The sequence below is a fragment of the Balaenoptera physalus genome (assembly GCF_965194825.1).
Source record: "Balaenoptera physalus genome assembly, chromosome: 7".
Lineage (NCBI taxonomy): Eukaryota > Metazoa > Chordata > Mammalia > Artiodactyla > Balaenopteridae > Balaenoptera > Balaenoptera physalus.
Window position 1 is genome coordinate 2,107,524 of NC_138886.1, and position 21,317 is coordinate 2,128,840.

The 21,317-nt window shown below is 60.5% G+C and overlaps 2 protein-coding genes across 11 annotated transcripts in view; one reads left to right on the top strand and one right to left on the bottom strand.

The window, feature by feature from the left end:
• Positions 1–116: 116 nt before the first annotated feature.
• Positions 117–9,388, bottom strand: REXO4 (REX4 homolog, 3'-5' exonuclease; the record flags this gene model as incomplete). Of its 3 annotated transcripts, none has more annotated exons than XM_082470359.1 (8): positions 117–923; positions 1,544–1,618; positions 2,144–2,218; positions 3,588–3,676; positions 4,863–5,056; positions 5,264–5,401; positions 6,846–7,180; positions 8,609–9,388. In XM_082470359.1, the coding sequence occupies 8 exons, from the start codon at positions 9,386–9,388 to the stop codon at positions 810–812; spliced, it is 1,800 nt and encodes a 599-aa protein (XP_082326485.1). In that variant the 3' UTR covers positions 117–809. The 3 variants fall into 3 exon arrangements, with proteins under 3 accessions (XP_082326485.1, XP_082326484.1, XP_082326486.1); XM_082470358.1 differs by having other exon boundaries at positions 1,544–1,676; XM_082470360.1 differs by lacking the exon at positions 1,544–1,618.
• ADAMTS13 (ADAM metallopeptidase with thrombospondin type 1 motif 13) overlaps positions 9,288–21,317 on the top strand; it is a 32,835-nt gene continuing 20,805 nt past the window's right edge. For 3 of the 8 annotated variants that reach the window (XM_082470338.1, XM_082470343.1, XM_082470340.1), the window contains exons 1-10: positions 9,288–9,371; positions 10,321–10,633; positions 11,007–11,073; positions 14,700–14,875; positions 16,821–16,904; positions 17,177–17,301; positions 17,423–17,569; positions 19,234–19,374; positions 19,987–20,161; positions 20,934–21,038. In XM_082470338.1, the coding sequence (XP_082326464.1) occupies positions 9,334–9,371; positions 10,321–10,633; positions 11,007–11,073; positions 14,700–14,875; positions 16,821–16,904; positions 17,177–17,301; positions 17,423–17,569; positions 19,234–19,374; positions 19,987–20,161; positions 20,934–21,038 (1,371 nt within the window). In that variant the 5' untranslated portion in view covers positions 9,288–9,333. Of the gene's footprint in view, positions 9,372–9,464; positions 9,594–10,320; positions 10,634–11,006; positions 11,074–14,699; positions 14,876–16,820; positions 16,905–17,176; positions 17,302–17,422; positions 17,570–19,233; positions 19,375–19,986; positions 20,162–20,933; positions 21,039–21,317 lie in introns of those variants that run through there. The other 5 variants (XM_082470341.1, XM_082470345.1, XM_082470339.1 and 2 more) reach the window with 4 other exon arrangements.

The window sequence follows — 21,317 nt, forward strand, 5'->3', positions numbered from 1 at the left end:
GGCGCCCAGTGCCGCAGGGCGTCTCCTTAGGGGTGGGGGTCAGGGAGAGGTGTCACCCAGGACCAGCAGGGGGACACAGCAGTCCCCTCAGACACTGAGCCTTCACAAGCTCCAGCTCAAGTAAAAACCTGCGTTTCCGTCACACAACCTCCTCTGTGGGTTCGTTCTGTACGGCTGGTGGGGGCTCAGTACAGCCCGGCGCGTCACACGCTCCACTCGCTGCAACCGGCTGCTCCTGTGCCAGAGAGCCCCCCGCGCCCGGGCCCGCCCGTGGTCGGAACGTCCACCCTAGTCGGGGAGGCGCCCACCTCTGCGGAGAACCGTCGTCACCGCGCTGGGCAGCCCGAGCTCCCCTCGCCGGCTGTGGGCCCCGACCCGCAGTTTAAACTTGTGTGCAGGGGGTGAGAAAGGAACCACTGAAAACCCCTCGACGAGGCTGCCGCCGGGCTGCCCACAGCCGCGCAGTCCAGGCTCGAGTCCGCGGAGTTCTTTCCTTTCCGTTGGCCAAGGCAACGAGGGAAAGGGGCCTCCTCAGGGGAAGGCGCCGCAGACCTGGGGACAACTAGGCGCCTCTGGTCCTGGGACCCGGGGAGCCCCCAGGGACAGCCCCTCCTCCCGTCCCACGTGCGGGGATGAGTCTCAGATGCCACAACCAGACGGGAGACGTTCTGCTCAGCAGCGAGCACGCCACGCGCCCCTGCTGCCGTGATTCTGAAACCTTTCCACAGGGTCGCTGCTCCGGGGGGCCTCCATCTGTCCGGTGACTTGGTCACAGCTGCCCGTGAGCGTGGCACAGGACGGGGCCCCTGCTAGGCGGCGTCACCGTGGGCCTTGGAGGCCGGGGGCCGCCGGTCTCGGGCGATGCTCTCCCACTCCTTCTTCACCAGGACGTACAGCCTCATCGCCGCCTGCGCGTCTTGAATCTGGGGGACACGGAGCGCCACCATGACTGTCCCGCCGGGCGACAAGCACGGCCACGTACGTGCCAGTCCATCCCACAGTCCCCGAGCCCTGGCACCAGACGCGGACGAGTGAAGGAGAAAACTGACGAGGGCAGTGGTCCAGCACCACGGCCCTCACCGTGCTTCCGCGCCCCAGTCCACGGGACGGAGGGACCCAAAGCGAAGGGATGAACGTGCTGCCTCGCGGGTGCTCCGACACCACAGAACTAGGAAGGAGACGGGGTGGGGGGACGGCAGGCCCTGAGCTTGATGCTGGGGCACAAGAGCCCAGCGGCTGGGCTCCGCGGGCCAGCGGCCTCACGCGCAGTCCTAGAGGGCCTGCAATCCAGACTGGGGCCTTTGTCTCTGACTACCGTACACTAGTTAGCTTTCTGGTGTGAAGTATTAGTTAAATGTAACCACTTAGAATTTAACCGACACTCTGCAGGCCTGCTGTGCCATGTCATTTATCACGACCAGGAGCCTCCTAAAACAGAAGCCGCCCAAGGCCCACCGTGTTTGTCTTCAGGTGACACTGCACCTCGCGCACGAGGCCAGGCACAGCCCCCAAGCCCGAGGACTGTCGCCCGGGACACACTCACCGAGCAGTGCTCTGCCTGCTGCACCCGGATCCCCAGGACTCTCTCCGCAAGCAGCTTCAGAGACGGCCGTCCACTCTGCCAGGGGAGAGGGCAGCGCACAGCCACGCTCAGGTGGGGCCTCTGTAGGCCCTGCCTGGGCAGGGGAGCTGCCCGCTGAGCCCCGACCCAAGTGACCTTCAGCATCCCTCCCACCGGAAATGCCCGCGGCCCTGCGGGCTGGTGACACCCGGTCAGCCCCTAGAGGAGGACCAGGAAAGGACTCTGCCATCTCTGCCTTCTGGCCTCAGGCCGCCCTGCTCATTTCAAGGGCAGGTCTGCCTCTGGAATAGACACGAAGGCGGCTTCTTGCCCGCAGTCGGGGGTCTAATCACAGAGATCAGAGAGTGGAACTCACCTGCCCTCAGCGACACTAACTTTAAAGGTGGCATTTGGCAGAACTCTTTTTCTTCTAAGATTCCTTTTAGTTTTAAAGGTTAAAAGGAAAAACCAAACGAAACCCAACACCTTTCCTCAATAAGCCGGCCTTCAGGGACCAGAACCGACGATCACGTGAACCGAGAAACCGAGCTACGCTGTACGGAGCGGCGCGGTTCCAAGTACCTTCACTTGGCTCCGGAAAGGTTTGTACTTCTGAGTGTCCCGGATCTTCTTCTTCGGGTGACCGAGCAACAGCGCCTGGAGGAGAAAACAGGACGGGCGTTTTGTTGTTCATCTGCAGTGGCAGATCCCTTCTACCAAACTCCAACACATAACACACGTGCACACACAGATAAAACAAGCACTGACGCGAGCCGGAACTTCTGAGGGAACATCACCACGGGAAAGGTGATGGAAGGACCACACGGGCATGAAAACAGCCTTGAAACCGGGGAAGCTGGAGACTCGTCACCAAGGAGCCAGCAAGCGGCTGGAACGCGAGCCTGCGCAGGTCACCAGGGACGGGGAGGGCGCTAGGAGGGAGCACGAGCTTCCGGGGCCCCTGAGGTGAGAACGTTTATGACAAAACGCGTCTCCGTGGGCAGAGGACTTGCTGGTTTTTAACAGTTCAAGCTTTACTTTCTTTCTCTTGTTTTTCGGCCGCACTGCGCGGCTTGTGGGATCTTAAGTTCCCGACCAGGGATTGAGCCCAGGCCCTGGCAGTGAAAGCACCAAGTCCTAAACACTAGACCGCCAGGGAATTCCCTCAAAATTTACTTTTTTTTTTTTTTTTTTTTTTTTAAATTTTTTTAATTTAATTTAATTTAGTTTTATTTATTTATTTATGGCTGTGTTGGGTCTTCGTTTCTGTGCAAGGGCTTTCTCTAATTGCGGCAAGTGGGGGCCACTCTTCACCGCGGTGCGCGGGCCTCTCACTATCGCGGCCTCTCTTGTTGCGGAGCACAGGCTCCAGACGCGCAGGCTCAGTAGTTGTGGCTCACGGGCCTAGTTGCTCCGCGGCATGTGGGATCTTCCCAGACCAGGGCTCGAACCTGTGTCCCCTGCATTGGCAGGCAGATTCTCAACCACTGCGCCACCAGGGAAGCCCTCAAAATTTACTTTTAAAAGACATTTAAGACCAACTTTTATGGGTCCCTGAAACACTGGAGGCTGCCAAGCTTCCAGGAAACACCGTTTGAAAAGCTGCAGGCCCAGGGAGGACAGTCTCCCACCTGCCTGCCCCGAGCGTCTCGTCCCAACAGGTGGGTCAGCTCTGCCCACAGCAGGGACCCTAAGGGGCAGAGGCTGAGCCCCACCCTCTGGGGCGCGGGAAGGGGACCCTCCGAGCCTGCCTGCCGCCCGCTGTGCTGGCCGCCACGGGCCGGCCTGGGACACGGGGACTGCCCAGTGGCTCCGGGGATGATCGCCGACAGGAGGGGCTCTGCCCTGGGAGGAGCAGCGGCCCACCGGGCGGGTGAGGGTGGCAGAGGCAGCGCCCGGCTCTGCCTACGAGGGTGTGCAGGGACCCGCTCCCCGAAGCTGACACGGTGGGCGCATCACCCAAGTCACGGAGAAAGCGCGACCGCCTCGGACACCGCGTTACGTAAGAGGCGCCCGGAGCCGGCACCTTCAGGTCGTTGTGCAGCGCGTGTCCGACTAGAATCCGGCCCTTCAGCAGGTCTGCCACCTCCTTCTGGACGACTTCAAATTCTTCTCCTGGAAACAAAACAGAGAAGCGGTTTTTAGTGACGTGTCCATCACTACGGTGCTGAGCGAGAGGCCCCCCCCGCTTAGAGCTGCGAGGACAGGCGGGCGGGCCACTCCGCTCAGGAGGGTGATGCCGAGGCCGAGGGGCCGCCCCGCACCCCGACCGGGGGGGCGCGGGGGGAGCACACTCACGGCCCCCGGCCAGGGTAATGCCGACAGCTGAATCTAACAGTAAGAAACCAGGGCTTGTGTTTGACGTCTTTCCAACCGGAGACAAAAACGAGGCGGGGGTGGCCCTCGCCACAGACGGTGAGAAGCCCGGCTCTAGACCCTGGGCTCCGGAGGCAGCTCTGCTCGCTTTTTCGGAGCGGACCCCTTGGGGCCACCCCCTCCCCTCACGCCCCAAGGGAAGGGCTGCAGCAACCGCGCTTGGGCCCCGTGCCTCTGCCCACCCGCGACCCAAGCAGGACCGGCAGAGCCTGGGTGGAGATGTGGTCGGGCCCTGGGGCTGATGGTCGGCCGGGCCACCTCGGGGGCTGTGCTCCAGGGAACCTGAGAGGTGCGGAGAGCAGAGAGGACGCAGCCAGAGGACGACAGAGCCACCGCCTCAAGCCCCTGCTCCCAGGACCTCCCCAGGCCCCAAATCTGGGGCCCCCCGGGGGCCTCTGTGCCCTCCCCCGACAGCCTGTCCGTCGGCAAATCCTACGGGCTCAGCGTCCAGGCTGTGCCCCGAGCTGGGCCACGGCTCGCTGCCTTGCACAGCCACCTCCCTGACCAAGGGCACAGAGGACGGGCTCACGCCCCACCCCCACGCCCCGCCCCAGCCGATGCCCAGCACCGAGGCCCCCCCGGGGGAACCCGCGCCAGACCAGGCCCCTTGCTGCCCACGGCCTCCCCACGGCTTCCGAACCCTCGCGTAGGCCTGGGAGCCCCTCCAGCCTGTCCCGCCTCCCACCCCTTCCCCACCCCACAGCAGCCTCTCTCCGTCCGGGAACACTGTCCTGGTCTTCAGGTCGCGTGGCCAGCAGGCAGCAAGGCCGATGCAAGCGGGCGCGGGAGCCTCTGAGCCCACCCGCCCGGGAGGGAGGAAGACCGCCGGGCTCTCTCTGCGCCCGCGCCTGCAGCACAAAGGGCCGCAGGGAGACACGGAAGGCGCTCCAGCCGCCCCCGCCGCGTGCCGCGCTGAGGCACCCACCCTGCGCCAGGTCGTCGGGCCGGATCCCGCTGACCGCCGTCCTGTAATCAGTCACCGGCTGGGTTGGCTTCACGTACTTGTCGTAAACGCACTTCCCGTACTGGTTCACCAGGGACACGCGGGCCACGATGCTGTCCTCCCCCCTGGGGCCCGTGCCCACCATCTCACAGTCCGCGGCTAAGGCTTTCGTCAGGCTGCAGGGGAACCGAGGCTCCAGTTCAATCCACCCGCGGGACCCAGGAACCGGCACCACCGCTCAGTAACGTGACGAGGACGGGTCTCAGCCGGACGCCGAGAGGCGCCTGCCCAACTCAACGGGAGGAGAGGGTAGTGGGCCCTTCCTGAAGACCCCGCCCCCGCCCCCCGAGGCAGAGCGCGCCCCGCGGCCCTGCCCCACGTACCCGCCAAAGGCCCGCTCCTTCACCAGCGTGATGCTGCTCTCGCTCTGACCCAGCCGCTTCCTCGCTATCCTGGCTGCCTCCGGGCCGATGGCTGCTTCGATGTCCGCTGGGTCAACGTCGTCAAACCAGATGTCTTCGCTAAAAGGCAGAGGGGAGAACAGGCTGAGCGCGGGCAGGCGAGCGGGGTCTGCTCTTAGGGCAGTCCGGCCCCAAGTGCCTGGCCGCCAGGCCACCGCTCCGGCTATTGTGATCATCTTGGCACTTTCCTTTTTAATTACTCATTAGGAACTTCCCTGGTGGTCCAGTGGGTAAGACTCCGCACTGCCAATGCGGGGGCCTGGGTTCGATCCCTGGTCGGGGAACTAGCTCCCACATGCATGCCGCAACTAAGAGTCTGCATGCTGCAACGAAAGATCTCGCGTGCTGCAACCAAGACCGGGCGCACCCAAAAAATAAATTAAAAAAAAAAAATACACTCATTAGCTGAAACTTAGGAACTACAGAGCAACAGAAAGAATATAAAATAGAAATAAGCCCCCCACCTCCACTCAGGTGTACCGGCTGCTAACATTTTCTTCTCAATTACAAAACTAACGGTTCAGTTATGAAACATTTAAGAACCTCACAGAAACACGATGAGTGCAGAACATAGACACAGAGCCCCGCCACCTCGTCCCCGGGCCGAGCCCTGCAGACAGGGACGCCGGGCAGGGACGGATAGCAGTGGCTTGTGACTGTGTCTTTCGGGCTCAGCGTCCCTGTCATCTCTTTAGAGACAGCCTCCTGAGCTCATTGACTGGACGCGCCCCTCTGGCCACCTGCCCCCACAGGCTTCTCCCTCCTTGGATGTATCCCAACCACACTGAGGGAATTACTGAAATAATTTCAGTGCATCGTCTGTCCCCCTTGAGACAGAGGGAACTGTCGTGACTGCTCCGTTTCCAGAGAGTGTGCCTGGCGCAGTGAGTCGCGGCAGGCACTCCAACTGTTCTTTCCTGAAACCTTCAGCGATGGCGTCCTCAACCCCAGGCAACACACAGCCGGACTGACTTACAAACGCGCCACTCCTGGCTGAGCCATTCAGAGGCAGCCACTGACTTCTGGTCCTTCCCGGGTGGGTGACACCACAGGGTTTGCTGAGTAACCACCAGGCACTGGGTCACCACGCTGCAGCTCACAGACCCACTGCGGGGAAGCACACTGAGGCTGCGGGCACGTCGGGAACTTGCCCCAAGCCACCCAGCTAGCAAGACGTGGGAATCGGTTTCACACGCGGGTCCCTGTGGCTTTGGCGTTCATTCATTCCACAAACCCTGCCTTGGGGCCTCCCACGTGCCAGGCCCTGTTCTGGGCCCCAGAGACACAGCAGCTATGAAACAGGCTCTGTCTCCCTCGTGCCCACGTTCCGGGGAGACAAATAGTCAACAAAGACACCGACAGCACCAGGGTAAGGTGACGGAGGGGCCAGCAGGCTCGGCCTCCTTAAGGAGACAGGCCTTAGTCGCTGTGACCTGGCTCTCGGCCAGGACGCTGACCAGGCCGAGCTGGTCATCACAGCCGCGCCAGCCCGGGCGGTACTTACTCAGTGGGCGGGGCCGGAGGCAAGGTGGCGGTCACCTCCTCAGCTTTCCACTTCTTACGTTTGACTTCGCCTCGTTTCGGGGAAATGTCATCATCGGGCCTTTTCTTCACTCCTTTCTCACTGCGCTGTGCCCGGATCTTCCTGTTCCTCAGACATCCTGAGGGCACAGTGCTCCCTGCGGCCTTGGGGTCTGTGTTTTCTGTCCCCATCTCATCTCTCTTTGCTTTATCTGAGATCACTTTCCTGTTTTGTTGGACACTTTGGGGCTGCTTTTTGGAATCCGTCTGAGAGAGAACAAGAGGCTCTTCCGGGGCCTGTGATTTTTGTTTCAGCAACTAATGGAACCCAAAATAAAATATGCAACACATTTTAATTTGGAAAACATGCACAAAGGATTAAGAAAGCTTATACGTGTGTGTGTGTAAAAGCAACCTGTTTCCACATTTAGAGTTAATTCCTTCACAGCTCAGGCCAACAAGCTGGTGCATGGCAGCCACTTCCTTGATCAGATTTCTTGGTTTGCTACTGCTGTGAGGGTCTCAGGAAGAGAGGGGTGTGTCCAATGAAAAGTGGCTGAAAAAGGGCTGGCAGCCGCACCCCCGCTCTCCTGCACGGAGGGCTGAGGTCTCCCAGCCCAACCTCCTCTTGTGTGCACGTCCCCGGTGTGGCCATTCTCAACACGGTTAAGACCCTGCTACCTGGCAACCAGCTGAGTGATCAGGTGGGTTTCTACTTACCTGTTCCCACAACGTTGAAAGAACAGAAGAATGTACTTTCTTGTATGAACTGGAGAAAATGCAAGGTTTTTTCCATAATAAATATCCCTTTGCTTGCTTAGTTTTGCTTTACTTACTTGAGAGAAAGAGATAAAGTTACAGCTCAAGAAGTCAGAGAACCCGGGGTTTACCGGAGGGAAAATTTCATCGGCCTGTGTGTCAAGACAGGAGAATGCTTTGGACTCTGCCCTAAGATGCCCGGCTGTGTTAAGAAGCTCAGAAGCTCTTCTGTTCTCGCTCTCACTCTGAGGCTACCTTCGTTAACAGATTTCAGGAACTAAGAACAGACTCTGAAGGTCAGCAGTAGCAAAGAGCACAAACTCGCGCCCCACGGTGTGAATCTGCACCCCAGTCTGCCATCTGCTAGCTAGCTGTGCGACGTTGGGTCAAGTTCCTTAAACTCTCTACCTCACCTAGAAAACAGCGATAACAATAGCAGCCAACTCCAACGGAACTGGAGAGAACTTATGAGTGAAGCACAGCAAACAGCATTTAGGAGACAGTAACCTGTAATCTGTAAGTAAGTTTGGACCACTGATTCCGAGAGAGACAATAGGTACAACACGGCATTACGAGCAAGGACTTGGGCGTCTGACTCCTGGTTCTGCTGACCCGGCTGCAAACCTGGACACCTAAGGTAACCTTTCTCGCCCATTTCCTCGTCTGTAAAATGGAGATAATTAAGGACTCTATCTCAGGGCTGGTTAAATAAGAACACATGTAACTCAGCCGGCAGCGTCTGCACATTTTAAGAGCTCAGTAGCCGGCGGCAGTTGTTGTCAACTCTCACCTATTAAAGGTCCAGGATGTTGCCAGAGTCCTTTACATCAAGTCCCTGCCATTCACTGGCCTGCGAGCTCGCTGCCGCCCTCAACAGGCCACCTCTCGGTGAACCGCTCAGTCCACAGCGTTCACGCCAATCTGCGCTCCCTTGGGCCCCACAAGCCCTTCTCCGTTTTTCCATCCGCGGGGCCCCCGCGGCCTTACCTCCTCCTGCAGCGCCTTCCAGTTTTGGGAAAAGTCCTCCGGCGCCTTTGGAGGTCGCACCATCACCACGCCGGGGCCGTTTCCCGGCTTTCTGCCTGCTTCTCGCGCTTTGTTCTTCCAGAATCTTTTCTTCCTGTTTTTCTTCCCATTCGGCTTCTTGACGAGCCCGGGCTCAGGCGCGGGGTCGCCCGGGGCGCGCTCGGGGGCTAGCACCCTCGCCTTCGCCATCCCGGCACCGTCCCGGCCCCCGCGCCCATCCACGGCGGCGCCGCGGCCCCGGAGCCGAGCTCTGCTCGCCGAGCACAGGTCCCGCCGGACCCCAATTCGCCGGCAGCGGGGACAGCAGCGCCCGGGACCCCGGAAGCCGTCCCACGCGGGTCTCCGCACGTGAGCGCCAATCCCCGGAAGTGCCCTTCTCTCCCCGACCTGCTGGAAACCGGGCCTTCGCCTCTGGTTCCGCACGGCCGGGAGCAGGGCGGGGCTCTTTGGCCCCCAAGGAAAAGGGCTGCCACCCCGGCGAGCGGCGTCCGCGGTCAGCGGCCCAGGGTTGGCGTAAGCCCGGGATCTCCCCGAGGGCCGGCCTGGGGCCGAGAAACTTGGGCGCCGGAAGGGAACTGGGGGGGCCGCCGTCGGTGCAACACCGCGGCCCGGCCGGCGGAGGGCGGGGCAGGCGGCCGCCAGGGGGCGCTGGACGGCCGGGCCTGGGAGCGGCGGGTGCGGAGCGGATGCGCAGGGACTCCGGGCAGCTGTCTCCCGCCCCGCGGTCCGAACCCGGCCCATCTTCCCTACGCGGCGGGGAAACGGAGGCCCAGGGACGGGAGGGAGGACCCCAGGTCGCACAGCCTGCTTTCCCAGGGCCGTAGTTCAGCAGCATCCGATAACAACGATAAGCATTGTAACAAGTGTTGTACTGTATTATTTTGTGTGACAACAATGGTAACAAGTCACTTGCACACCATGCCTTGGCTCTGGATCAGCGACACAGGTGAGGCCTCCACTTCCCCAAAGCTTCCATCCCAGGCTCTGTACGTGCGTGGGGGCCTTCAGGGAAATACAGATGATAAATCAACAATTTTGGATAGTAGTAACTGCAACGAAGATGATGAAGTGAGATACTGTGGTACGGACTTGAGGAGGAGTAAGGCTACCCAACAAAATGCAGGATGCCCAGAGAAATAGGAATTTCAGATAAAGAATAATTTTTTGTATAAAAATGTCCCATATATTAGCTGCAATTTGGGGGCATACTTAACACCAAAAAAAAATAATAATCCATTGTTTACCTGAAATTCCAGTTTCACTGCTGTCCTGATTTTTATTTTCTAAATGTGACACCTCTCCCTGGGGGCCACTTAGATGGTGCCACGAGGGAGGTGACATTTGAGCTGAAACTAGAGCAGCAAAGCACTGGGCGTATTTGAGGAACGGAAGGCAGGCTGGGTGGGGGCGGTGGCTAAAGGTCTGTGAGCACTGTGGGGACGGCTGGGGAGGCAGACAGAGGGCTGGTGCCACCGTCCTGGTTCTGTGGGCAGCCGTCGGGTGCAGGCACAGCGCAGGCAATAGCTGAGAGGGAGGGAATGAGGACAGGAGAGCGGGGACAGGTCATGGAAAGCAGGGTGTCCGTAGGAAGCAGGTGTGATGGTGCCTCAGCCAGCCGGGAGCCACAGTCACACAGATGGGAGATGAATCCCACCCCCGCTCTGTGCTCCCAGGAGCAGGACCGGTGGCTGTGCTCCGAGCCAAGGCCCAGCCCAGCGCAAGGCCAGGCCGCGGCAGGAGGAGCCTGCAGGCCGCCCAGCCCCTCGGCCCCTGCCCTGGGAGGAAGCGCCCACGAGTAAACACAGCCTCAACGTCCAGCCCAGCGGGTCTGTCGCATTCCACGCCGGCCAGATTGCAGTCACCACAGCGCTCTCCCTTCCTGGGAGGATGAGTGAGCTTCGCCTCCAGGGGAGATGTGTGCGGGCAATTCTCATTTCTGTGCTCCTCGTCCTCCTGGGCTGCTGGGGACTCCCTGATTTCCGGCAGGTGGGTGGATCCGAGGGCTGCGGTACTGGGGGAGCCCCGAGAGCTGGGAACCTGGGCTCCGCTGGGTGTTGAGGGCGGGTCCCTGGGGGAGAACGGGCTGCCCGACAGCCCTTGGGCCAAGTGGGAGGAAATCCGAACTTGGGGTTCAGGAACCGAACTGGGCTCACTGGAGAGGGAGTTGGCCTCGGTACTGTCCACCCACTTGATGAGGGGTGGACCCGGCTATGCCGGTGTGGGTGGCTTGCCCCCTCTCCATCCTGGGCCCCTTCTCCCCCTCCTGGGCCCCTTCCCCACCCCCCACCTGCTCCTTGTCTTGCTTCTCCCCTACACCTCCTTTTCCCTTGTCTCCCCTCACTCATTCTTTCTCCCACAGCAGTTTCTTCAGGCTTTGGAGCCAGAGGAAGTGACCGCTTACTTTGACCCTGACGCTGCCTCCGAAGGTACTTGTCCTGGTGTCTTCCTTGCAAGGGGAGTTTCTCAGAGCCTGCAGGGGGCATCTCACCCTTGGGTCAGGGACCTCGGCTTTTCAGTGGCTCAGCTGAGAGGAGGTCAGCTGCTGCTGTCACCCTGTTAATTAGTTCCGTTACTTCCTGCCAAGTCGATAAAAACTGGTCTGGGTGTCCTGGGCCAGGCTGGGGTCGTGACCCTGGGATTCTGCTCAATATCTCAAGGGAATGGGCACTAATTAGCTGGTCTCTTCCACCCCTGGGCCTCCGTTTGGGCCGACTGTCAGGAATTCTTGCAGTTTCTGGCCAGGATGTAAACATTTATCTTTTCTGTGAGACACAAGAAGGGCGCTGGGTCAAGCGCCAGCCAAAGCCTTTTCCTGTCACTCGTGGGCCGTGTCTGTGGACTTCTCCATGGTGACAGCCCCCTTTCCGAGTAGGGACATTGGTGATCCAAAGGCAGGTGGGGACCAGAGGCAGGGTAGGCTAGTGGTCAGGGCGGAGGGAATTCGGGGTGTCCCACTCGTGCCTGCCTTCTCTGTGGTCGGGGCCAGATGCACGCTGAGCAATGGCTGGAGTCGCGTTGCGGGCAGGGGGAGCTGTGCTGGAGGGCCGAGCAGGGGGGAGCGAGGGGCCTCCTATCTCCCGCAGCGCCCCGATTCGACGTGGCCCCGCTCACCTGCGTCTGTGAGCCCGAGCGTGAGGCCGAGGACGGGCACAGGGGGCTGCCCTGCAGGGCCCCGCGCTGCTCCCTGGCAGCCCTGGGACGGCTCTTCTGGGCCTCCTCGCCACCTCCTTCACCAGCGAGCGTGTGGACAATGCCTCCCTCCGGCTGCTGGGGGCCCCCCAGCCCTGCCTCACGGGGGGCCTCGCCCTGCTGCCCCCAGGCGCAGCGTCCAGGCTCACCTTCTTCTCGGGCTGTGTGGTGAGTGGGCGCCCAGGCCGGCAGCAGGGGGAGGTTGTGCCGTGGGGACCCCAGTGGGGCAGAGATGCTTCCAAACCCCCGCTGCACAGCCAAACGTGAGCGCGACACCACTTAGAGCTCAGCCAGACTCTGACGCCGTGGGGGCCTGTTCCTCGCAGGCTCAGAAAAGCCAGCTGAGTTTCCCAAGACCACCCAGCTAGCAGGCGGCAGAGCTGGGTGCAAGCCCAGGGAACAGGGAACGGAAAGACGGTGGGCTTTGCAGTCAGACCTCTGAGCTCAGACTCCAGCTCTGCGCCTTAGTACAGGCGACCTTGGGCCAGGCACTCCCTGGACGTCAGTGTCGTCACTGATGGGAATTCCCAGGTGGTCCAGTGGTTAGGACTCGGCACTTTCCCTATGGGGGCCCGGGTTCGATCCGCAGTCGGGGAACTAAGATCCCACAAGCTGCGAGGCCAAAAAGAAAAAAAGAAAGAAATGGTGAAGGCAGCAGCACTAGCCTCTTGGGTATCTTTGGGGATTGTCACGCGTTGTCACAATGCGTCACTGAATGAGCCAGAGCCATTTATGTTATAACCACCCCCCTCCCCGCCCCGTTCCAGGGTCAGGAGGCCCAGCCTGGGTTGGAACAGATGCCACTCAGGGCCCATCTGGTGACGGGCAGTGCTGTTCATTAGCGCAGGCCTAGCTAGTCCCTCAAGACCCCCTCCATTCTTGCACACGCGGGGCCCCGCCGGGATCTTTACCAGGCCCTGCAGACTGGGGCCTGGAGGCCTTGTGCGTGACGGGGACTGGAAACGTGGCTGGGGGGCCTGGCAGCAGGTGGTAGGCAGCGAGCGCAGCTCCCAGAGGGCGTGGCTCCCCCACTGTTCCACACAGGTGGGCTCTCGGACCTTGGACTTGGGCAGGAGCCCTTGGAGGGGGCAAGTCCATGCCTGGTGCTGTGATGGCCCTGCATGGGGGACGGGGCCGTGTGCACCAGGCGGCTCTCTCTCCTCCAGGAGGGCGACATCCTGGTGGGTGCAGACAGGTTCTATATCCAGCTGTTGAGGAGGCGGCACTGGGAGCTGGTGCCTCCCTGGGGTGGTGCCCAGCCCCACCTGATCCACAGGCCCACCCCCAGGGCACCCACGGTTCCAGGTACAGCTCCTGGGAGAGGGAGGGCGGAGCTGCGTCAAGGACAGCTCGGCGGGAGGGACCAGCTCTCCTGATGCCTGGGCCCAGCTCCACCAGCCACCTTTGTTAGCACGCAGGGGAGTGCCCAGCTCATGGGCAGGCCAGGAGAACGCGTGGCCACCGGCCGTGGCCCCAGGCCATCTGCTTGGTGGACGGGTAGACCTCCCGCCTCTGAACAGCCATTCACAGTTTACAAAGCGTGTTCACAGACGTGCACCTTGGAGCCTCGGGCGGGCCGAGGTCAGCGGTTCCTGATAGTTCCGATGCTGCAGATGGGAACCCAGAGGCCCAAAGATGGGACGTGGCTGCCGCAGGCCTCCAGGACAGCTCCAGGGCATGGGCAGGATCGGGGCCGGCTCTGCTGCCACCATGCCCGCTCACACCTTCCCCAGGCTGCGCCCGGCTGCAAGCGGGGTGTGGTCCTGGGCTTTTCTTGCCATCTTGGGGTGACCCCCTACTCCAGTGTGCGCCCAGCGTGGGGCTTTGGGGTGACCAGAAGGACATAAGAGCCACACAGTAGCTGTCTCCTGGCCTTGCGCTGCCCCGAATGCCCAGGCAGCAATGGAATCTGGGCCCGAGGGGTGGAATGAAACGTCTCCACCTGAGACGGCCATCCTCCCAAGACCCGGCCGCCTCTCTCCTGTGAGCTGCCCGAGCTGTCAGTTCTAACGGTCACAACGTGAGTGACATGCAAGAGCTTGGGACCTCTCACCCTCTGAGAGTGTTTCCTCCCGAGGAGCTGGGAGGGCCAAGATGTCCCAAATGAGCTGGTGGGTGTCTAAGGGTGTGAAACCGTGGGTGCTGAGGGGCCAGCTGCAGGAGGGCCAGGGCAGAACTGCCCACTCAACATAGAAAACTAGCTTATGGTTACCAAAGGGGGAGGGGGGAAGGATAAATTAGGAGTTTGGGATTAACAGATACACCCTACTGTATATAAAATAGATAACCAACAAGGTCCTACTGTATAGCATGGGGAGCTATACTCAAGATTTTGTAATAACCTTGGACTTCCCTGGCAGTCCAGTGGTTAAGACTCCGCGCTCCCAATGCATGGAGTGCGGGTTTGATCCCCGGGCGGGGAACTAGAATCCTGCAAGCTGCGCAGCGTGGCGGAAAAAAAAAACAAAACAAGATTTTGTAATAACCTATAAGGGAAAAGAATCTGAGAAAGAATAGACGTATACGTATATGTATAACTGAATCACTTTGCTGTGCACTTGAAACTAACACGACATTGTAAGTCAACTATGCCTCAATAAATATATAAACAAATAAATAAACCAAATGCTTAGCCAATTAGTGATTAAAAAACAAAAAAGAGGAACCGCTCCCTCAGTCTCCCTGTGCCGGGAGACAGGCCCTCTCTGGCTCCCCACATGCCCTGTGAGAAAGCGAGGGTCGGGCCATCCACTCCCTCATCCCCACAGTAAGCGGCGCATCTCCAAGCCCAGGAGCGCAGGGTGACGGAGGGGCGTGGCCGTGGGGGCCGCGAGGTCAAAGCCGCATCTCACCTGCTCTCTAGGACCCTGGCTCTCGGCCCCGGCCCCCGCCCCGCCAGGCCGTCCTCCCGCCCCTCGCCTCCGGAGACGGGCTGCCAGGAGCCTCCTGCACCTGGAGCTGCTGGTGGCCGTGGGCCCCGACGTCCACCAGGCTCACCGGGAGGACACGGAGCGCTACGTGCTCACCAACCTCAACACGGTGAGTGCTCGCGTGGGGAGCGGGCTCTGTGGGCGGCGCTGACCCAGGCGAGGGCTCAGGAGTCCGGCGGGGCAGTGGCCGTCCACGACCAGCCCATCCTCAGGAGCCTCTGGACACAGCGCCCTGCACCCGGGGCTTGTGCAGAGCGTCAGTGAGCTGGCTTATCTGGGGGGTTGAGCTCAGTGTGAACCTGAGGCTGGGGTCACACTTGGGGCTCAGGGCCCTGGGGTGGGGAGAGGCGTGATCTGTTCTTTCTCCCTTACCCCACTGGGGAGTGCAACCCCCAGCCTCTTGCTACTTGGGTCCCTTCGCCCGGGGACTCTCAAGCCTGGCCTCTCCCCCACCGTCCCTTTGATCCATGGGCATGTCGGCCAGCACCGCCCCGGCAGCCAGCCCGGCTGCCCCACACCAGGCTCTCCCAGCGCCCTTCTTGTGGGTACCCCCATGTCCGCAGGCCTCCCCTTCACTTGGCTTCTAAGGGTAATGGTGGGGCAGGAAGCACAGCTCCCGCTAACCGTTACCTCGGAGAAAAAGAGGCAGCACAGAAACAGGTGACTGCAACACCTGATGGTCACATTCAGTCTGACGGGCTGTGCCTGACCACGAGCGCATTCACATGTGAAACACACACAGACACACGTGTTCTAGGCGGCCAGGTACGTTTCCATAACGTCAGGAGATTAATACCACCGCTGGCAGCGGCAGGGCCGGCACTGCCCCCCTGGTAAGTTGGCCCCAGAGGGCAGGCAGCCATCCTAGAACGTGGGGTCCTTAGTACCATCTTGTTCCCGGCCTCAGGTATGCCCAGCTGTTCTGGACAGAAGGAAAAGATCCCCCAATCTCAGAGCCCCGGGCCCTCCGACACCTCTCCTTTCCCATGTGTTCTCTGGGCCTCGCACCCTGGAGGGAGTCTGGGTCCCAGAGGCCACACCCATGCAGCCCTGACCCCTGGAAAAGCTGGCTCAGGTCCAGGACAAGCCTGCTTGGGTTTCCACCTGCCGACTCCAGAGGTGGAAGATGTTCCCTCTAGGTCACTTGAAAGCTACTGTTTTCAAGGTTTGGAGGTTCCCCCACCTCGAATATGCTGAAATTTGGTAATCGAACCACACTCCCTGTGGTCATTTGACATGTTTTATGAGGGCCAACGATGGTCAGGTGGTAGATTGCAGATTGGCTCCTGCCCAGATGGTGCCAGTCGTGGTAATGGCCGGTGGCGTGACTGGGCACCCACCTCATGCCAGCCGCACTGTTCCTAAGTCTGCCAACAACCATGGAAGGCTTTCTCTCCATTTTACTGATGAGGAAACTGGGGTCCTGAGGTTAGTAAACAGAATCCTGAGCATACAGGTAGGAAGGGGCAGAGCCTGGGTTCAGACTCAGGTCAGCTGAGGCCGGTGGCACCACGTCCTCTCTCCTGGGTGCCATGTCTCATTTAGAGGCCAAGCTGGTGCAAGCGACCGCAGTGCAAGTCGACCACAATCAGCATCTTGGCAGATGTACTGGGAGAGCTGGCAGCCTGGTGGGGGGAGCCTTCTCATTGGGGTGCCCAGGAAAGGGCTCACGGAGGGGGAGGAGGCCCTCGGGCTGCCTCGTGGAGATGAGCAGCTTAAGCGAGCAGAGGTGAGAGAGGTGTTTCAGGCAGGTGGACAGAGATGGGAAAGGACACGGTAAATCCAGTCCGAGAGAAGCCGTGTTTGAAAGGAACGTTCTAGACTAACGACAGTTACTCGCATCCCGTTGTTTCGGGGTTTCTCTGTGTTGGCTGACCTTCCTTCTGACTTTCTCCATGGCTGGCTCCCAGGCCCAAGGACTAGCATTTCGGGTGCCCTCCCTACTGATGAAGCATCCTCTCCAGGCAACTACCCCCCCCCGCCCCCGCCCTGGGCCCCCGGAAGTCAGCAGCGCCCACGCACACGTATCACCTCTCCCGCCTGCCCTTCCACAGGGGTCAGAGCTGCTTAGGGACCCATCCCTGGGAGCTCAGTTCCGAGTGCACCTGGTGAAGATGGTCATCCTGACGCAGCCTGAGGTAGGCGCTGAGCTGGACGCCCGGTCACTGGGAAACCGGTTTCTGCCTGCGGATGCGCACAGAGCAGTGGGGGTGATGGCAGGGCTTCCCGCCAGCCGGGCCAGGACCTGAATTCCAGCTCTGCCCTGGCACGCGGCACTGCTGAGCCTCAGTCTCCTCATCTGTAACATGGGACAGTGATAGGGTTGTTATGAGGACTGAGATGGCAGCGGTGGTCCGCGCCCTGCTTGGGGTGGATCCCCTACATGTGCGCCCTGTTACGGGTCCCTCAGGATGCTCCGAATATCACAGCCAACATCACCGCATCACTGCTGAGCGTCTGTGAGTGGAGCAGGACGGTCAACCCTGGGGATGACGCAGATCCCGGCCATGCCGACCTGGTCCTCTACATCACCAGGTAGCCGAGCTCCCCACTGGCGTGCCAGCCTGCCGGGGAGCTGCTCCCACTCTCTGCAAAGGTAGCCTGGCGGTGGGCAGGCACCTCAGCACTGCCCAGCTATCTGTTCTCTCTTCCTGAGGTTTGACCTGGAATTGCCTGATGGTAACCGGCAGGTTCGGGGGGTCACTCAGCTGGGTGGCGTCTGCTCCTCCTCCTGGAGCTGCCTTATCACTGAGGATACCGGCTTCGATCTGGGGGTCACCATCGCCCATGAGATTGGGCACAGGTAAGAGGCCCCAACCCCTGTCCCCAAGCTCCAGACAGGGACGTGACCTGGGCCCCCAGGAGGGGAGGTTGTGGCTGGCAGTGGTCCCTAGACGAGCCAGCTGGAGGAGCCTGTACTCTTGACCCCAATGGACTAGGGAGGGTGGGCGGGGGCAAGGGCTGGGAAATCTGATATTTCTTCATTACCGAAGGATTAAAAGAAAAAAAATATTTTTTTCAAAATACAAGCAAAACAAACTTAGGAGTTAGAAAGTAATTTTTGTAGGAAATTCAGGTAAAGAAAAAGCAGGCTGCAAAAATTATCCCAAATCCCACCACTTAGAGAAAACATCTTTTCTTTACACACACACACATAATTTTTTATTTGTAAATTTGGGATTATGCTGTATATTGGTTAATTGCTTTTTTATGTAACAATATATCCCAAACATTTCTCCCAAACATTCTCTTACAACATATATTGGTTTTTTTGTACGCACCGTGATTTACTTAATTCATCCCCTCTTGTTAGATATTTAGGTTGTTTCCAGACCTTTCCTGACACGACTGCTATACATTCTGCGGGCAAATCTGTGCTCCTATGTATTATTCACCCGGAGTGGAGGGTTTCTTTCCTTTTTGATTTTTAGCCTTTTAATTATGAAAGCATATACCTGCTTGCTGTAAAAGTTCAGAGTACAGAGACTCCTAAAGTGAAAAGTGGGTGTCTAACTTCCTTGCCCACCAGCCCCCCTCCCACCCGCAGGCCTTTCGGCCCCCCCGAGAGTGCTGAGGGGTTCCCACAGCCACCTCCACGGACAAGGCTGGGGCTTGTATCCCCACAGCAGCCCGCGGCTGCGCACCTTTGCTCTCAGCTCTGCACCTCCGTCTGACCTCTCACCCAGCTGACCCACCACCCAACACAATTCCTCCATCTATCTTTTTTTTTTTAATTTTTTTATTTATTATTTATTTATTATTTTTATTTTTGGCTGTGTTGGGTCTTCGTTTCTGTGCGAGGGCTTTCTCCAGCCGCGGCAAGTGGGGGCCACTCTTCATCGCGGTGCGCGGGCCTCACTATCGCGGCCTCTCTTGTTGCGGAGCACAGGCTCCAGACGCTCAGGCTCAGTAATTGTGGCTCACGGGCCCAGTTGCTCCGCGGCATGTGGGATCTTCCCAGACCAGGGCTCGAACCCGTGTCCCCTGCATTGGCAGGCAGATTCTCAACCACTGAGCCACCAGGGAAGCCCCCTCCATCTATCTTGTTTGGAGGGAAAAAAGGAATTGAAAACCATTGCCTTCCACTGGGAGCAGAAACATTGGCCAGAGGTCCGACCTTTTCACTTCACCAGTACACATTCAGTCCGTGCATTTACACACCGAGCCACCCCCATGTCAAGAAAGCCGTCAGCAGCAGGGCCCCAAAGGCCCTCGAGCCATGGCCTCCCCCGCTCAAAACACCGTGGATGCGTTTGGCCTGCACATTTTAAAAGCCTTTTGATATGTATTAGACAAAAGAGGCGGGAGCCACCGGGCCGGCCCAGCGCTCCCTCTCGCAGGAAACTGAGGCTGGGCGCCCGCGCGACGCGGCCCACCGCCGGGTTAGCTGGTGGCGGGGCCGGGGCGACCCCTGTGGGGGTGGGGGGACCCTGGCCACCGCCGGCCTCAGCGCCGCCGCCTCCGCAGCTTCGGCCTGGAGCACGACGGCGCGCCGGGCAGCGGCTGCGGGCCCAGCGGCCACGTGATGGCTTCCGACGGCGCCGCGCCCGCCCGCGGGGGCCCGGCGTGGTCCCCCTGCAGCCGCCGGCAGCTGCTGAGCCTGCTCAGGTAGCGGCACCCCCCAGCACCGCCCCTCCCTACGCCCGCATCTCCGCTTCGCGAGCCCCCCTCCTTCCCGTCCCCGGACCCACCCCTGCATCTGCCCTCAACCCTGTGCCCACTTCCGTGGCGTCCCCGCGCCCACCTCTCCACGGGCTCCCAGCACGTCTCAGGAGGCACTCGTACATCCCGCCTCCGCCCACCCCTCCAGCCCTCACCTCCTCTCGGCATCCACCCCTCCACCTCTCCCCCCACCCCGCCCCCGCCAGCCCATCCCTCTGGCCACTCCCATCCCGCCCACGCGCCACCTCCCTCCTTCTTTCCATCCCGTCCCACTCCTGCGCCCACCCCTCAGTTCTCCCCTGTCCACTTCCATCCTTTCGCAGACCCACTTAGCCAACCTCCCCCGCCCCCTGCATCTGCCCCTGCATCCCCCCCTCCCCTAGGCTCGAGCCTTGTCCTCCTAGCCCAGGGTCAGCTCTTGGTGGGGCACACGGGCTGAGAACTCCCGTCCTCGCCCACCCGACCCGCCGCTTTAAACGCCCCCGCTTCCCGCGCCCACTCCTCCATCCCGCGCCCACCTGGTGTCCGCCCCGCACCTGAGCCGCGGCCTTGTCGCAGCGCAGGACGGGCGCGCTGCGTGTGGGACCCGCCGGGGCCGCAGTCCCAGCCCGCGGGGCGCCCTCCCGAGGCGCACCCCGGCCTGTACTACGGCGCCGACGAGCAGTGCCGCGTTGCCTTCGGCCCGACGGCGGTCGCCTGCACCTTCCGCAGGGAGCACCTCGTGAGTCCAGCAGTGGGTGATGCGCACGGCCACCCCGCCCCTCCGCCTCTGGTCCTCCCTCTGCCCGCTCCTGCCCCCCTGCGCACTGTGAGACCCCACTGGCCCAGACTGTCAGGTGCCTCCCGAAATTCTCAATTTTTGAACAAGGGTCCCCACGTTTTCCTCTTGACGAGGCCCCACAAATTAGGTAGAGCTGGTCCTGATAGGGCCCCCGAGCCCCTGGACCTTGATCCTACGTAGGCAGTTACCGAGGGCTTCCCACCCAATGGGGGCTGGAGGGCTTCCCAGAGGAAGTGACCTCTGAGCTGAACCCTACAGCCGGAGTGGGAGCTGGCAGTGGGAGGGGAGCTGAAGGGGGGCAGGCACCCCCAAACACAGACTCCCTTCCCAGGACCGCACAGCACTTGCAGGCCCTTTTGCCTTGGTGAGCCCTTTCCCCCTTGTAAAACAATAAGAATCATATCTTAGTGTTTTCATGAAATACAGAGTTTTACGTGTGTTGTTATAAATACAGTGTTAATATTATATATTAGCATATTCTCTCTGATCTAAAAGATCATCTTTTTTCTTCTGATTTTAAAAGAAATGAAAACGTTTTTGTGGGCCCTGGGCACTGCCCCTGTTCCTGGTGGAGAAGTCCTCCACGGCTGTCCTCTCCACCCACCACTGCCCAGGGAGCCGGCTGTGTCACTGTGTCCTGTGGTCTGCGAGGGACAGCGATGGCTGGACACTGACCCCGCAGGCCCTTGTGGCCCCTCAGCTGGCCGTCTGTCTCCCCTCTTAGGACATGTGCCAGGCTCTCTCCTGCCACACGGACCCCCTGGACCAAAGCAGCTGTAGCCGCCTCCTTATTCCTCTCCTGGATGGGACAGAGTGTGGCGTGGGGAAGGTCAGAGCGGGGAGTGAGGGAGCGTGTGAGCGTGTGTGTGTGTGTGTGCGCGCGCTCACACACGCTCACGCAGACCTGCGGCCTGCAGCCCTCACCCTGGGGTGGGAGACAGGAGGAGCTCAGTAAGCGGGGGCGTAGGGCCCTGGACCTGTTCTGGGTCCCCGTCAGGACAGGTGGGCAGCAGGATGCCCGAGTGCACACAGCGCTCGCCTTGCCCTCTGCAGGCGGTTCAAAGCAGCTAACAGCGAAGGCTTGCGCCTGACTATGCCGGGGCGGGCG